General features: G+C 44.4%; 1 protein-coding gene across 3 annotated transcripts in view; it reads left to right on the top strand.

Moving 5' to 3' along the window:
- The window catches only part of LOC115141777 (lissencephaly-1 homolog A), a 91,070-nt gene that overhangs the window by 67,819 nt on the left and 5,812 nt on the right, over window positions 1-17,439 (top strand). For all 3 annotated transcript variants that reach the window (XM_029680965.2, XM_029680964.2, XM_029680967.2), the window contains exons 6-10: window positions 8,871-9,039; window positions 10,362-10,464; window positions 10,616-10,844; window positions 15,147-15,248; window positions 15,529-15,685. In XM_029680965.2, the coding sequence (XP_029536825.1) occupies window positions 8,871-9,039; window positions 10,362-10,464; window positions 10,616-10,844; window positions 15,147-15,248; window positions 15,529-15,685 (760 nt within the window). The remainder of the gene's footprint in view (window positions 1-8,870; window positions 9,040-10,361; window positions 10,465-10,615; window positions 10,845-15,146; window positions 15,249-15,528; window positions 15,686-17,439) is intronic.

Consider the following 17,439-nt stretch of genomic DNA (forward strand, 5'->3'; position numbering starts at 1 on the left):
GGATGAATCCCAGTATCAACTGTTGCGGGCGGGCAAGCGATTTGCCAATGTCAACATTGTGAATAGAGTGCCCCATGGTGACGGTGGGGTCATTGGATGGGCAGGCATAAGCTATGGACAACTAACACAATTGCATTTACCGATGGCAATTTGAATGCACAGAGATATCATGACGAAATCCTGAGGCCCATTGTCATGCTGTTCATCTGCCGCCATCCCCTCATGTTTCAGCATGATAATGCACAGTCCCATGTCGCAAGGATCTGTACACAATTCCTGCATGCTGAAAATGTCACCAGACGACGTGTCATGCATTGATCATGTTTGGGATTCTCTGGATTGACGTGTATGACGGCGTGTTCCAGTTCCCGCCAATATCCAGCAACTTCGCACCTCCATTGAGGAGTGGGACAACATTCCACAAGCCTGATAAACGCTATCCAAAGGGGATGTGTCACGTTGCATTGGGCAAATGGTAGTCCCACCAAATACTGACTGGTTTTCAGATCCACCACATCCCTTACCTTTAAAAAAAAAAAAAAAGAGAGATGTGACCAACAGATTCATATCTGTATTACTGGTCATGTGAAACCCATAGATTATAGCCTACTGAATTTATTTCAATTGACAGATTTTCCTTAACTGTAACTCAGTAAATTGTTACATTTATATTTTTGTTCAGTGTAGTTGGTGCAAGTTTATTTTATTTTTTACAGGGGCAGTGCACATTTATCAACGTTTCAGTAAAAGTGTCGGTTTTAGCCAGCCGGCTAATTTTCAACCACAGTCCCTGGGCAGGTTATTAAAAACAATTACAATATAGACAATCATTGAGCACATGCAGAGCAACAGGACAAGCAAGACATAGCATACAGACAGAGCAACATAGGACAAGCAAGACGTAGCGTACAGACAGAGCAACATAGGACAAGCAAGACGTAGCGTACAGACAGAGCAACATAGGACAAGCAAGACGTAGCGTACAGACAGAGCAACATAGGACAAGCAAGACGTAGACAGACAGAGCAACATAGGACAAGCAAGACGTAGCGTACAGACAGAGCAACATAGGACAAGCAAGACGGAGCGTACAGACAGAGCAACATAGGACAAGCAAGACGTAGCGTACAGACAGAGCAACATAGGACAAGCAAGACGTAGCGTACAGACAGAGCAACATAGGACAAGCAAGACGTAGCGTACAGACAGAGCAACATAGGACAAGCAAGACGTAGCGTACAGACAGAGCAACATAGGACAAGCAACAGTGTTTCCACACCTCACAAGCTACAGACATGGAAAGTGGCAATACGCAGTTAGGGATCATGACCAGAAATCTGATTGACCTTTAGCCATGTATTCATACATTTTGTGAAAGTGTGATAGGTGGTGCAGTTGTGTGTCTGATGGCAGTGTATTCCAGATATGGGAAGCTCTCACAGAGAAAGCAGATTTACTAAAGGTACTTATCCTTAAGGGAACTATACAGTCACCTCTCATGGCAGACCTTGTGGATCTGCTGCCATATGTTTGGGTTTTCTGTTTAACAAAAATACTGAGTGGAGGGGGAGCCAGGCCATTTAGGATCTTGAATCTTGTTTATTGCACAAGATTTTCCCAACTCAGGAGTAGAGGTCGACCGATTATGATTTTTCAACAACGATACCGATTATTGGAGGACCATAAAAGCCGATACCGATTAATCAGCCTTTTATTTTTAATTTATTTTATTTTTTAAATTTATTTATTTGTAATAATGACAATTACAACAATACTGAATGAACACTTATTTTAACTTAATATAATACATCAATAAAATCAATTTAGCCTCAAGTAAATAAGGAAACATGTTCAATTTGGTTTAAATAATGCAAAAACAAAGTGTTGAAGAAGTAAAAGTGCAATATGTGCCATGTAAGAAAGCTAATGGTTCAGTTCCTTGCTCAGAACATGAGAACATATGAAAGCTTGTGGTTCCTTTTAACATGAGTCTTCAATATTCCCAGGTAAGAAGTTTTAGGTTGTAGTTATTCTAGGAATTATAGGACTATTTCCCTCTATACCAGTTGTATTTCATTAACCTTTGACTATTGGATGTTCTTATAGGCACTTTAGTATTGCCAGTGTAACAGTATAGCTTCCATCCCTCTCCTCGCTCCTCTCTGGGCTCGAACCAGCAACACAATGACAATTAGCGTGCGCTAACTAGCTAGCCATTTCACTTCGGTTCCACGAGCCTCGTCTTGGGAGTTGATAGACTTGAAGTCATAAACAGCACAATGCTTGACGCACAACGAAGAGCTGCTGGCAAAATGCACAAAAGTGCTGTTTGAATGAATGTTTATGCGCCTGCTTCTGCCTACCACCGCTCAATCAGATACTTGTATGCTCAGTCAGATTATATGCAACGCAGGACACGCTAGATAATACCTAGTAATATCATCAACCATGTGTAGTTAACTAGTGATTATGATTGTTGTTTATAAAATAAGTTTAATGCTAGCTAGCAACTTACCTTGGCTTACTGCATTTGCGTAACAGGCAGCCTCCTTGTGGAGTGCAACGAGAGAGAGGCAGGTCGTTATTGTGTTGGACTAGTTAGGGTTGCAAGATTGAATCCCCCGAGCTGACAAATCTGTCGTTCTGCCCCTGAACAAGGCAGTTAACCAACTGTTCCTAGGCCATCATTGAAAATAAGAACGTGTTCTTAACGGACTTGCCAAGTTAAATAAAGATTAAATAAAGGTGTAAAAAAATTATTATTTTTTAAACGGCACCCAATAATACCGATTTTCCGATTGTTATGAAAACTTGAAATCGGCCCTAAAAAATCGGCCATTCAGATTAATCGGCCGACCTCTACTCAGGAGCTCATGCTTTCTGAGGATGTAACAGTGATGATGGCTATTGGCTTCCTATCAAGCACTTTGAGAGCCTGTTTGTAGACAGACTGAATAGGTTTTAATGTTGTACAGCCAGCTTGGGGCCCAACTAGTCAAGCCGTATGTTAAGTGGGGGAGTATCATAGATTTGAAGAACAGTTTTGCTACCTCTGTAGTCAAACAATTTCGTGTAAATCGGAAATTAGCTAGGTTGAATTTGGTCTTTTTTGGGGGGCCTTTTTCACATGCTTTTTAAAAGAGAGGTTGGAATCAAGTATGATGCCAAGGTACTTAAAATCAGATACCACCTGGAGCTTCTCACCTGACACAGACATATGGCTCAGTAGCATCTGTTGCCCTCTTTGTGAAGAACATGCAAACAGTTCTTTTCACATTGAGATGCAAACACGAGTCACTGAGCCACTTTGTAACCTGGACCATTACAGTAGTGAGTTATTGTGCAGCTTGTTGTTTGCTCTTTGCATGCACATATACAGTGCCTTGCGAAAGTATTCGGCCCCCTTGAACTTTGCGACCTTTTGCCACATTTCAGGCTTCAAACATAAAGATATAAAACTGTATTTTTTTTGTGAAGAATCAACAACAAGTGGGACACAATCATGAAGTGGAACGACATTTATTGGATATTTCAAACTTTTTTAACAAATCAAAAACTGAAAAATTGGGCGTGCAAAATTATTCAGCCCCCTTAAGTTAATACTTTGTAGCGCCACCTTTTGCTGCGATTACAGCTGTAAATCGCTTGGGGTATGTCTCCTATCAGTTTTGCACATCGAGAGACTGACATTTTTTCCCATTCCTCCTTGCAAAACAGCTCGAGCTCAGTGAGGTTGGATGGAGAGCATTTGTGAACAGCAGTTTTCAGTTCTTTCCACAGATTCTCGATTGGATTCAGGTCTGGACTTTGACTTGGCCATTCTAACACCTGGATATGTTTATTTTTGAACCATTCCATTGTAGATTTTGCTTTATGTTTTGGATCATTGTCTTGTTGGAAGACAAATCTCCGTCCCAGTCTCAGGTCTTTGCAGACTCCATCAGGTTTTCTTCCAGAATGGTCCTGTATTTGGCTCCATCCATCTTCCCATCAATTTTAACCATCTTCCCTGTCCCTGCTGAAGAAAAGCAGGCCCAAACCATGATGCTGCCACCACCATGTTTGGCAGTGGGGATAGGGTGTTCAGGGTGATGAGCTGTGTTGCTTTTACGCCAAACATAACGTTTTGCATTGTTGCCAAAAAGTTCAATTTTGGTTTCATCTGACCAGAGCACCTTCTTCCACATGTTTGGTGTGTCTCCCAGGTGGCTTGTGGCAAACTTTAAACAACACTTTTTATGGATATCTTTAAGAAATGGCTTTCTTCTTGCCACTCTTCCATAAAGGCCAGATTTGTGCAATATACGACTGATTGTTGTCCAATGGACAGAGTCTCCCACCTCAGCTGTAGATCTCTGCAGTTCATCCAGAGTGATCATGGGCCTCTTGGCTGCATCTCTGATCAGTCTTCTCCTTGTATAAGCTGAAAGTTTAGAGGGACGGCCAGGTCTTGGTAGATTTGCAGTGGTCTGATACTCCTTCCATTTCAATATTATCGCTTGCACAGTGCTCCTTGGGATGTTTAAAGCTTGGGAAATCTTTGTATCCAAATCCGGATTTAAACTTCTTCACAACAGTATCTCGGACCTGCCTGGTGTGTTCCTTGTTCTTCATGATGCTCTCTGCGCTTTTAATGGACCTCTGAGACTATCACAGTGCAAGTGCATTTATACGGAGACTTGATTACACACAGGTGGATTGTATTTATCATCATTAGTCATTTAGGTCAACATTGGATCATTCAGAGATCCTCACTGAACTTCTGGAGAGAGTTTGCTGCACTGAAAGTAAAGGGGCTGAATAATTTTGCACGCCCAATTCTTCAGTTTTTGATTTGTTAAAAAAGTTTGAAATATCCAATAAATGTCGTTCCACTTCATGATTGTGTCCCACTTGTTGTTGATTCTTCACAAAAAAATACAGTTTTATATCTTTATGTTTGAAGCCTGAAATGTGGCAAAAGGTCGCAAAGTTCACGGGGGCCGAATACTTTCGCAAGGCACTGTATCACTATCATCTGCATACATTTGAACTTCAGACCCAGTACAGACAGAAGGCAGATCATTAATGTACAGGCTGAACAGGAGGGGCCCCAGTATTGACCCTTGGGGTACGCCCACATCATAGCTAAGAGTGTACTTAGGCCACATAGATAATGACAATATTACAATATCGATCATTGTCAGTCTAATTTGGGGTTTTGAGAATGTTGAGACACTAAATTACTATTTTGAGTTACATTTCAGATTTTAATTGTTTAAAAGCATATAGTATTACTTGACCTGTTCTTAACCCAAATATGCCAAATACAGTGCATTCAGGAAAGTATAAGTTACAACCTTTATTCTAAAAAGAAATGTGTTTAATTCCTCATAAATCTACACACAATACCCCATAATGACAAAGCAAAAACAGTTTTTAGAAATGTTTGCGAATTAAACATTTAAAAATAACACTTATTCAGACCCTTTACTCAACTTTCTTGAAGCACCTTTGGCAGCAATTACAGCCATGAGTCGTCTTGGGGATGACACTACAAGCTTGGCACACCTGTATTCGGGGAGTTTCTCACATTATTCTCTGCAGATCCTCTCAAGCTCTGTCAGGTTGGATGGGGAGCATTGCTGCTCAGATATTTTCAGGTCTCCAGAGATGTTTGATCAAATTCAAGTATGGGCTTTGGCTGGGCCACTCAAGGACATTCAGAGACTTGTACTGAAGCCACTCCTGCATTGCCTTGGCTGTGTGCTTAGGGTCTTTGTCTTGTTGCGAGGTGCACCTTTTACCCCAGTCTGAGGTCCTGAGCACTCTGGAGCAGGTTTTAATGAAGGATATCTCTGTACCTTGCTCTGTTCATCTTTCACTTGATGGTCTACCAGTCCCTGCCACTGAAAAACATCCCCACAGCATGATGCTTTACCGTTGGAATGGTGCCAGGTTTCCTCCAGATGTGACGCTTGGCATTCAGGGCAGAGGTTCAATCTTGCTTTCATCAAACCAGATAATCTTGTTTCTCATGGTCAGTCCTTTAGGTGCCTTTTGGCAAACTTCAAGTTGGCTGTCATGCCTTTTTACTGAGGAGTGGCTTCCATCTTGCCACTCTACCATAAAGGCCTGATTTTGGTAGAGTGCTGCAGAGATGGTTGTTCTCCCATCTCTGCAGAGGAACTCTGGAGTGACCATCGGGTTCTTGGTCACCACCCTGACCAAGGCCTTTCTCCCCTGATTGCTCAGTTTGGCCGGGCGGCCAGCTCTAGGAAGTCTTGGTGGTTCCAAACTTCTTCCATTAAGAATGATGACCACTGTTCTTGGGGACCTTCAATGCTGCTGAAATATTTTGAAAGATTGAGTACGCTGTAGCAGGCCTCATTCTCTATTGGATTTGCTTAGCTGTATAATATGCTCTAGGCATGTGTGGATTTCTTTGAGATATTTTTTACAAAACGCAGAGGAGAGATGCTCATAAAACAATAGTGTTTTGCTTTTAGCTGCATTCCCAAAGCGATGAGCTCTGCTTCCTTGTTGTTCATTCAGCCTGTGTGCCAGCCTGGCACCGCATCAGCACTACCTAATACCTACCACACTTGCCCCTGCGCTTTCTCTTGCTTGCGCTCTCCTTTTATCAGGACACGCCCTACAGCAACCCCCCCCCACCCTATCGATTTGACATCCATAAATTGCTATTTTTTAAGTGCATTAATACAGGCAGTATAATAATGACCCTGGTTCGTCTGCCATGCTGTTTTTACAGCGTCTGGTCTGCTGCGCTGCCACAGCGAGCTACCTCTGTGCCCAAATGAGTATAAATATTTGTGCTGCATCTTTTATTCATGTGGAATCAGTCGCCTGTTCTCTATTTTGCCACACTCCCTCCAGGGGCTTTCACCACCACCTCCCTCCTTCCTTTACTAATGTTATTTTATCTTTCGCTTGCGTGCTGGCCCCCCTGCCATGACCACCATCCAGCCATCCCAGAGCAGGCACAGTCAGGCTCCAAATCTCACATCCTGCCCTCTTATGCCGCTTCTTCTTTCCTTGCCTGGCTCGCTTCACTCTGTGCCCTACTTTCCCTCCAGACCTTGCTGTTAAATCTTTAACTGGGGAGCTGAACGTAAGAGCTCTGCACACTGACATTCTCTCTTTGACATTCCAGTAAGGCTGTTGGTTTGCCTGCAGTCTGATACTAGTCTCTCTTTCTCCTCTTTTGCTATGCAGGGAGTAATTGTCAGAGCTTTGATGCTCTGCTTGCCCTCACTCCTTCCCCCTCTGGTCCTCTGCTATCCCTTCTGCTAACGTAGCAAATCTATGCAATCCATTTAAAAAAAAATATATATATATATATTTTTTTACATATTACTGTCCTTGAGCTCGCCACCTTGGCAGTATGTAAATCAGCAGGTTTTGTGAGCAGTGAGCCTTCTCTACTTCCTTTGCTCTGTGTGTCTCGCATTCCCTTTCTCTGCATGGTGATAAGAAGCCCTGTCCCTCACACTAAACTAGGCCAAACAGCTTGAGGTTGAGTGTCAGGTTAACTGCTGCTTATGGCAAGAAAGACCCTGCGGAGGCCTTCAGCGCAGACTGGACCACATTATTTTAAAGTGACTATTTTAGTGTCCCCTCAAGTAGGCCTATATTAATTACTGGTTTGATCTTTAAATTGAATGTAGCTTATTATTAGTTGGTCAATGGAAAGAGTTAACGTTAATCTCTCTCTCTTAGAGCCACATTGTTGCGAGTGGCGTACATTCATTTTATGGTTTATCTCATGCTGTTGTCAGTACATAAACAGTTTATTTTCAGGTTAGCCTCCCTTGACCTCTGACCTTATTACCTAATGACATTGTGCAGTTGCATCTATACTGCAGCTTACTGAGCTAACAGGATACGTTGGTCTGCAGAAGAAAATACCATAAAAGCTGTAATAAATTGCACCACCTATGTTTCACTAGCCTGCCATTTGCATAGGTAACAAGCTCAGCACTAATGTGTTTGGTGGCAGAAGCACAAGCTCCGCAGACTAAGTGATGGTCTTGGTGGTACTGGCAGACTTAACAACACGTCATACTGGGGTGGATTTTGTGGTAGACTAGACTCAAAACGGGCGGGGCTGGTGGAGAAAGCCCAAATGAGTTAGGAGGGGGCTTCTGTCAGTTTGCCCAAGTCCAGCCCCCCCCCATGCTCAGTGATGGAGGAAAAGCTTATCCCCACAGTGCCTGCCTGTCTGGAAACACAGGGTAATGTGATACCCATCATGTTTTAGATGCAGCCAAACTAGTGTTTGTGGTTGACCCTGCTATTTAAGACTCACGGTCAATATCATCACAATAGACATTTATTCAACCACCCTAGGCTTATTCCTTTCTCACACTATCCCAATATGGGGATATTTGAATTTATACGCTTCACAGACAAATGTATTCTTCTAGAAACAGTAACTTAATCAGACAGGGGTTTTGAACGTTGAATATGTATGGGGTCGGTGTTTGCATGTCGAGACGCCGTCTGGCTTTAGGCTCGTCATTCTATGCTATTGGAACTCTAGAGACGAACCTCAGACAGTGAACTGTGGGTATTTAATGTCTAGAGAAGTATTTCTGGCACCTCACCCAGGATGTTTTGGTTCTCTTGTGATATGACATTAATATGATATTCTACTGCATTTTATGAATCCTATCCTTATCTCTCTGTGCTAGTCACAGCCTGCCTCCTGTAAGCCTGTTTTGGCTGCTTGGTCGCTCGGGGAAGAGGCAGTGTCACGGTGCAGACTAGGCTAGACGAGACAGTGGTATTTGGAGAGCAGCTGAGGGGTGTTCTGTTCATGCGTTATGTTCACACAGCAGCTGAAATGGTGTGTTTTCTCTCCTTGCCAGGTGTGGGACTATGAGACAGGAGACTTTGAGCGGACGCTGAAGGGTCACACAGACTCTGTCCAGGACATATCCTTTGACCATACTGGCAAGCTGTTGGCCTCCTGCTCTGCAGACATGACCATCAAGCTGTGGGACTTCCAGGGCTTTGAGTGCATCAGAACCATGCATGGTGAGGGGACTGGAGTGGATGGGTGGGACTGTCTAGAGAGCTAATCGGTTGAGAGATATAATGTCTTAAACCATGAGGAGGACCAGGGATGGCGAGGTATGTGTGATTGTTTGGTTCAGGCAAAGCTTGGATGAGCAATTCCAGACGTGCATGTGTGAGCATGTGTTTGGATGGTGCGTTGGGACACAGGTGCTACCGATGCTGTTAATTATCACATATGATATGGCTCATCCTCACTTATGTTCATGGCAATCTGCTTCAATTAACAGATAACCCAGGGAAACACAGGAGCTTCACATCGCAACCAAATTCTGTCACACAGGCTTTAATGTTAACGCCAAACTCAACATCCTCCCCATTCCAACTCCTACAGGCAGTGGGGACTTTCTCTCTCACTCTTGCACTCACTCACACCCTCAAGACGAGGTGCTATTTCTCATATCATCAGCACTCTAAATGTACCAGTCCTTAGGCAGTGTCACTGCCCCTCCCCTCTTTTAATCCTAATTGCTGGATAATTCCAAGTGGCACATTTTATGTGTGCCTTCAGGCCCCCCTGAAACAGATAACAGCCCTTTTTGAGCCTTCGACCACCCATTACTATAACAGCCATTGCGCAGTGTGGGTCCCCCCCCCCCACCCACACTACCCCTCCCCACCACATATATTTAAGCTTGCCTTTTTAGAGCCTCCTTAGTTTCCTCATCTTTTTAGCAGATTAAAGATGGCTGCCTTGGTCTCTAGGTAATTAACTCCCTCTTCTCTAGGAACAAAGACACCCTGGACGTAAATGGCCACCTCACTATTCATGTTAATTGGCTAATTTGAACAAAACTGTTTTTTTTTTATGGCACGTTTTAGTTCCGGTGACATGATGGGGAGGACTTCTTGTCAAAATGGGTGGCATTCAGAAATGGCAAGGCTTGGGCAGGAAAAGCTGGCAAACAATGCATTTAGCCCAACTGGCCTCTGTCTAAAGTACAGTACTTGGACATTTAACCAAAAGTTATTTGTCAGTGGTTGTTTTGGAAAGGGGATACCTCGTCAGTTGCACAACTGAATGCATTTAATTGAAATGTGTCTTCCACATTTAACCCAACCCCTCTGAATCAGAGAGATGTAGGGGGGGCTGCCTTAAATCGATATCCACATCATCGGCCACCGGAGGGTAAAAGTTGTTGTTGGTAGAATGACAGATTTTGTCCAACTTGCCAGCCCGGGGATTTGAGCCAGTAACCTTTCGGTTACTGGCTCAGTACTCTCAACCGCTAGGCTACCTATGGCCCAGTGAAGGTCTCATTGCGTTGTCTTTTGTTTTCCAGGACATGATCACAATGTTTCATCTGTTGCCATCATGCCCAATGGAGATCACATAGTATCTGCCTCGAGGGACAAAACCATTAAAATGTGGGAGGTGGCCACTGGGTAAGTATGTTGCCAAATAGCAGTGCTTACCGTGAGCAAAAACGTTCACAAGTGTGCAGGAGCTTCTCTTTTAAGTAGTATTCTACATTTCCTATGCCTCTGCAAAGTAAGCAACCATCTTTAACCCATCTCCCCTCTTCCTATCCATCAGCTACTGTGTGAAGACGTTCACAGGCCACAGGGAGTGGGTGAGGATGGTCCGGCCCAACCAGGATGGCACCCTGATCGCCAGCTGCTCCAACGACCAGACGGTGCGTGTGTGGGTGGTGGCATCCAAAGAGTGCAAGGCTGAGCTGCGGGAGCATGAACACGTGGTGGAGTGCATCTCCTGGGCTCCTGAGAGTGCCCATCCCACCATCTTGGAGGCCACCGGCTCAGAGGTGAGGAGCTTGACACTGAAATACTGATATTCACACTGAACTAAAGGCTTTGCTCCCTCCTTCATTCCTCGAAACGCCACCTGCTGACTCTTCAAAAGCACCTTACCCTTATGCCCTGTCCCTGGATCTGTGCCAAAACCTTTATGTGCATTCAGAAAGTATTCAGACCCCGTCCCCTTTTCCACATTTTATTATGTTACAGCCTTATTCTAAAATGTATTAAATAAAACATTTTCCTCATCAATCTGCACACAATTCCCCATAATGACAATGTGAAAACAGGTTTTTAGAATTTTTTCCAAATGTTTTAAAAAACGTATTTAGACCCATCGCAATAGGACTCGAAATTAAGGTGAGGTGCATCACGTTTTCATTGATAATCCTTGATGTTTCTACTTGATTGGAGTCCATCTGTAGTAAATTCAGTTGATTGAATATGATTTGGAAAGGCACACACCTGTCTATATAAGATTCCCACCGTTGACAGTGCATGTCAGTAAAAACCAAGCCATGGTTTGGTCAAAAATAATTGTCCGTGGAGCTCCGAGACAGGATTGTGCCGTGGCACAGATCTGGGGAAGGGTACCAAACATTTTCTGCAGCATTGAAAGTCCCCAAGAACACAGTGGCCTGCATCATTATTAAATGGAAGAAGTTTGGAACCACCAAGACTTTCTAGAGCTGGCCGCCAGGCCAAACTGAGCAATCTGGGGTGAAGGGCCTTGGTCAGGGCGGTGACTAAGAATCCGATGGTCACTCTGACAGAGCTCTAGAGTTCCTCTGTGGAGATATGAGAACCTTCCAGAAGGACAACCATCTCTGCAGCACTCCACCAATCAAGTATTTATGGTAGGGGCTAGACAGAAGTAAAAGGCACATGGCAAACTCCAAGTGGGCTGTCAAAAGGTACCTAAAGACTCTCAGACCATGAAAAACAAGATTATTTTGCCTGAATGCCAAGCATCACGTCTGGAGAGAACTTGGCATCATCCCTAAAGTGAAGTGTGTTGGCAGCATCATGCTGTGGGGATGTTTTTCAGCGGCAGGGACTTGGAGACTAGTCAGGATTGAGGGAAAGATGAACGGAGCGAAGTACGGAGATTCTGTTTCAGAGCACTCAAGACCTCAGAATGTGGCGAAGGTTTACCTTCCAACAGGACAATGACCCCAAGCACACAGCCAAGAGAACACTGGAGTGGATTTGGGACAAGTCCTCAATGTCCTTGAGTGGTCCAGCCAGAGCCCGGACTTGAACCGGATCAAACATCTCTGTGGAGACCTGAAAATAGCTGTTTAGCGATGCTCCCCATCCAACCTGACAGCTTTTTTTTCTGCAGAGAAAAGTGGGAGCAACTCTCCAAATACAGGTGTGCCAAGCTTGTAGCATCATACCCAAAAAGACTTGAGGCTTTAATCGTTGCCAAAAGCGCTAAAACAAATGACTGAGTAACGGGTCTGAATACTTATGTAAATGTGATTTCAGTTGTTTTTTTTAATACATTTTTAAGAAACTCTATAATCATTTTTTTTGCTTTGTCATTATGGGGTAATGTGTGTAGATTGATATTTAATCAATTTTTGGAAAGTAATGTAACAAAATGTGGAAAAAGTCAAGTGGTCTGAATGCCTTCCGAGAGCATTGTATGTACATGGCTTAAGTAAAATGGTAATGTGACATCAAGATAATATTGTGCGCACACCCATTTAAACGTTACGGCTAGGTACATACAAGTGTCTGATTGCCCAAGGGAAAGTCGACCTAGATATTCCCGGGTGAACACCCAAGTTAATAATATGCCCACGTCCTGCAGTGCGTGTATTTCTTATGTCAGAAAATGTACTTTGCTCTCCACCCTCCCTCTGACCTATATATCTGGCTTATATGGTCTGTCTCCTAACCTAAGATTGGCACCTCACAGAGCCAGACATGTTTGAATCAGACCATGAAATTAAAAGTACAGGAGCAACCCTGTCATGAACCCAGGGTCAGACCATCACCTTGCCCCTGTGATTGTCCTGCTCTCCCAAGTCTTGTGATCATGCATGTCCAATTTCAGTTTCATTCGATTAAAACATTTATCCTCACCGGCAGCTAGTTGCCCTGTCAAGAACCCGGTCTGCCTCGATGCCTGCGCACAATGATACACAATATCCCATGTTCTCAGGGGGAGCCTGTTTTTCTCTTTAGCGCTCTTTCTGTATTTACCCATTTGAATGGTTGATGTGCTAAGTCTGCAGTGATGGTATTGTTGTATGCGCTCACACACACAGACACACACAAATCCCATTACCCTTGCCATTGATCAAATGCTCCTTTTGAAGACTTGAAGAACTTGGTGCTTAGGAGCAGAGCTGGTTCAGGTAGAATGGTTCTCCTGACATCAATTATACTGGCACACTTTATGTTCTGTGAACAAAAGCAGCCAAATGTGAGTCTGACATTTAAGACTGCTCTGCTCTATGTGCTGAGATGAGCCTGCACAGGGGAACCCAAACTGTTAGAGTTCTGAAACAGGGAAGGGCATGTTCTTGAGGCATGTAATTACTTTAATATCTGTGTGCACACTACATGTCCAAAACTATGTGGACACCTGCTTGTCGAACATCTCATTCCAAAATCATGGGCATTAATATAGATTTGGTCCCCCCTTTGCTGCTGTAACAGCCTCCACACTTCTAGGAAGGCTTTCCACTAGGTGTTGGAACATTGCTGCGGAGACTTGCTTCCATTCAGCCACGAGCATTAGTGAGGTCGGGCACTGATGTTGGGTTATTAGGCCTAGCTTGCAGTCAGCATTCTAATTAATCCCAAAGGTGTTCGATGGGGTTGAGGTCAGGGTTCTGTGCAGGCCAGTCAAGTTCTTCCACACTGATTTTCACAAACCATTTCTGCATTGACTTCGCTTTGTGCACAGGGGCATTGTCATGCTGAAACAGGAAAGGGCCTTCCCCGAACTTATGCCACCAAGTTGGAAGCACAGAATCGTCTAGAATATCATTGTATGCTGTAGCATTATGATTTCCCTTCACTGGGACTAAGGGGCCTAGCCCAAACCATGGAAAACAGCCCCAGACCATTATTCCTCCTCCACCAAACTTTACAGTTGGTGCACTGCATTCGGGCTGGTAGCGCCAAACTCAGATTTCTGTTCGACTGCCAGCGTGATTCATCACTCCAGAAAACAGGTTTCCACTGGTCCAGAGTCCATTGGCGGCGCACTTTACGCCACTCCAGCCGACGCTTGGCATTGCGCATGGTGCTCTTAGGCTTGTGTGCGACTGCTCAGCCATATCATGGTTCTCCTAACGAACAGTTAATGTGCTGACTTTGCTTACAGAGGCAGTTTGGAGCTCTGTAGTGTGTTGCAACCGAGGACAGGCCATTTCTACACCCTATGCACTTTGCGGCTGAGCCGTGGTTGCTCCTAGACCTTTACACTTCACAATAACAGCATTTGTAGTTGACCTGGCCAGCTTTAGCAGGGAAGAAATTTGACGAACTGACTTGTTGGAAAGGTGGCATCCTATGACTGCCACATTGAAAGTCATTGAGCTCTTCAGTATGGGCCATTTTTCTGCCAATGTTTGTCTATATGGATATTGCATTGCTATGTGCTCGATTTTATACACCTGTCGGTAACAGGTGGGTCTGAAATAGACAAATTCACTCATTTGAAGGGGTGTCCACATTTGTATGTATAGTATATAATATCCCATACATTTGGCGACGCTTTGTTTGCCTAGTGCCCAAGAAATAATTAGTTAGTGATGAAGACCAAAAATATCCTCTTCACTCATGCTTAGCTGCCGAAGATAAATATTTGATTTTAAAAGAAGAAATTGGTTGTTTTAGTATGGGAAAATTACAATTTATACTGCACCACAGACCATGTAGAAATGGAACAATTGAATGTAAGTGCACATTTTGGTCTATAATCAAATATTGCCCTCAGCTGTAAGTTCCCCTCAGTGCAAGTTTCTGCTATTGTGTTCAGAATCACTCTTATATGGAAGCAGGGTCTGTAATTGAACCTCTGAAGTGTAGGCATGTGCCCTGCTCTGAAGATACATTGTCTGATAACTATTTTGTCAATTTCCTCAGATTTTAAGGTGGTATTTATTTATCAAGGCTGTGGTATAAAAATACATTTCATTCAGAAGGCTGCTGGCTGAATATAGCCCTCACAAAGAAATTATTAAGGGTTGATGTCCCGCAAGTGAAGACTGCTAAAGGTTCTGTATTGGTATTTTACTGCGGCAATTGGAGCTAATCGTGTTCTTGTTCTCCCTGTGTCCTTCCAGTCTAAGAAGAGTGGTAAGCCCGGCCCTTTCCTGCTGTCTGGCTCCAGAGACAAGACCATCAAGATGTGGGATGTCAGCATTGGAATGTGCCTTATGACACTGGTGAGTGGACCATCAATCTTAGATGCAATAGATGGTAATTTTGATTCATGCCGTTTTTATTTGTAAAATGTCCACATTTTATGTTGTTGAATCCAGTACTCACGTGACATGAATTACAATAGGATTGACCTTCTTGAACCCTAGTCTTAACTGAACGCTCTGTCCCAGGTTTACTGGTTTTCTGAACTAAGCATAGTCCTGGACTAAAAAGCTAGTTTTAGCCTGGGAAACTGACCATAGATTTTGTATTAACAATTCTAACCAAATGCTTATGTCCCAGGTTGGCCATGATAATTGGGTGCGCGGGATGCTTGTCCACCCCGGAGGCAAGTTCATATTGAGCTGTGCTGACGACAAGACCTTAAGGATCTGGGACTACAAGAACAAGCGCTGCATGAAGACCCTGAGTGCCCATGAACATTTTGTTACCTCTCTGGGTAAGCTGCGCTCAATCTTTTCTTCTACAGTCAACGTCAGTTACAGCTGGGTCTTGTTCAGTACGGCACACTGTAGCAAAATGTTAGTGCTGGGCGATTAACTGAAATTTCAGGTATTTTTTTCAGTTTTAACCCAACTAATTCCATTTAGTTTTCTTTCTATGCGCTCAATGCGCACATCGCACAGTTTCTCTAGAGATCAATCAGATCCAGCCTGAACTGTGTTTTGTAGTAGGGAGTTAGTTTCCAACTGGCCAATATTCTACTTAGTTTAACGCATAAAACATGGTCATTGACTACAATGACCATAATCCATTGCGCATTTACTTGTCCTTTCTGTTTCTACACTGCTCAAAAAAATAAAGGGAACACTTAAACAACACAATGTAACTCCAAGTCAATCACACTTCTGTGAAATCAAACTGTCCACTTAGGAAGCAACACTGATTGACAATAAATTTCACATGCTGTTGTGCAAATGGAATAGACAACAGGTGGAAATGATGGGCAATTAGCAAGACACCCCCAATAAAGGAGTGGTTCTGCAGGTGGGGACCACAGACCACTTCTCAGTTCCTATGCTTCCTGGCTGATGTTTTGGTCACTTTTGAATGCTGGTGGTACTTTCACTCTAGTGGTAGCATGAGACTGAGTCTACAACCCACACAAGTGGCTCAGGTAGTGCAGCTCATTCAGGATGGCACATCAATGCAAGCGGTGGCAAGAAGGTTTGCTGTGTGTGTCAGCGTAGTGTCCAGAGCATGGAGGCGCTACCAGGAGACAGGCCAGTACATCAGGAGACGTGGAGGAGGCCGTAGGAGGGCAACAACCCAGCAGCAGGACCGCTACCTCCGCCTTTGCGCAAGGAGGAGCAGGAGGAGCACTGCCAGAGCCCTGCAAAATGACCTCCAGCAGGCCACAAATGTGCATGTGTCTGCTCAAACGGTCAGAAACAGACTCCATGAGCGTGGTATGAGGGCCCGACGTCCACAGGTGGGGGTTGTGCTTACAGCCAAACACTGTGGAGGACGTTTGGCATTTGCCAGAGAACACCAAGATTGGCAAATTCGCCACTGGCGCCCTGTACTTTTCATAGGTGAAAGCAGGTTCACACTGAGCACGTGACAGATGTGACAGAGTCTGGAGATGCCGTGGAGAACGTTCTGCTGCCTGCAACATCCTCCAGCATGACCGGTTTGGAGGTGGGTCAGTCACGGTGTGGGGTGGCATTTCTTTGGGGGGCCGCACGGCCCTCCATGTGCTCGCCAGAGGTAGCCTGACTCCCATTAGGTACCGAGATGAGATCCTCAGAACCCTTGTGAGACCATATGCTGGTGCGGTTGGCCCTGGGTTCCTCCTAATGCAAGACCATGCTAGACCTCATGTGGCTGGAGTGTCAGCAGTTCCTGCAAGAGGAAGGCATTGATGCTATGGACTGGCCCGCCCGTTCCCCAGACCTGAATCCAATTGAGCACATCTGGGACATCATGTCTCGCTCCATCCACCAACGCCACGTTGCACCACAGACTGTCCAGGAGTTGGCGGATGCTTTAGTCCAGGTCTGGGAGGGGAGCCCATCCGCCACCTCATCAGGAGCATGCCCAGGCGTTGTAGGGAGGTCATACAGGCACGTGGAAGCCACACGCACTACTGAGCCTCATTTTCACTTGTTTTAAGAACATTACATCAGTTGGATCAGCATGTAGTGTGGTTTTCCACTTTAATTTTGAGTGTGACTCCAAATCCAGACCTCC

This window comes from Oncorhynchus nerka, linkage group LG14, assembly GCF_034236695.1.
Source record: "Oncorhynchus nerka isolate Pitt River linkage group LG14, Oner_Uvic_2.0, whole genome shotgun sequence".
Lineage (NCBI taxonomy): Eukaryota > Metazoa > Chordata > Actinopteri > Salmoniformes > Salmonidae > Oncorhynchus > Oncorhynchus nerka.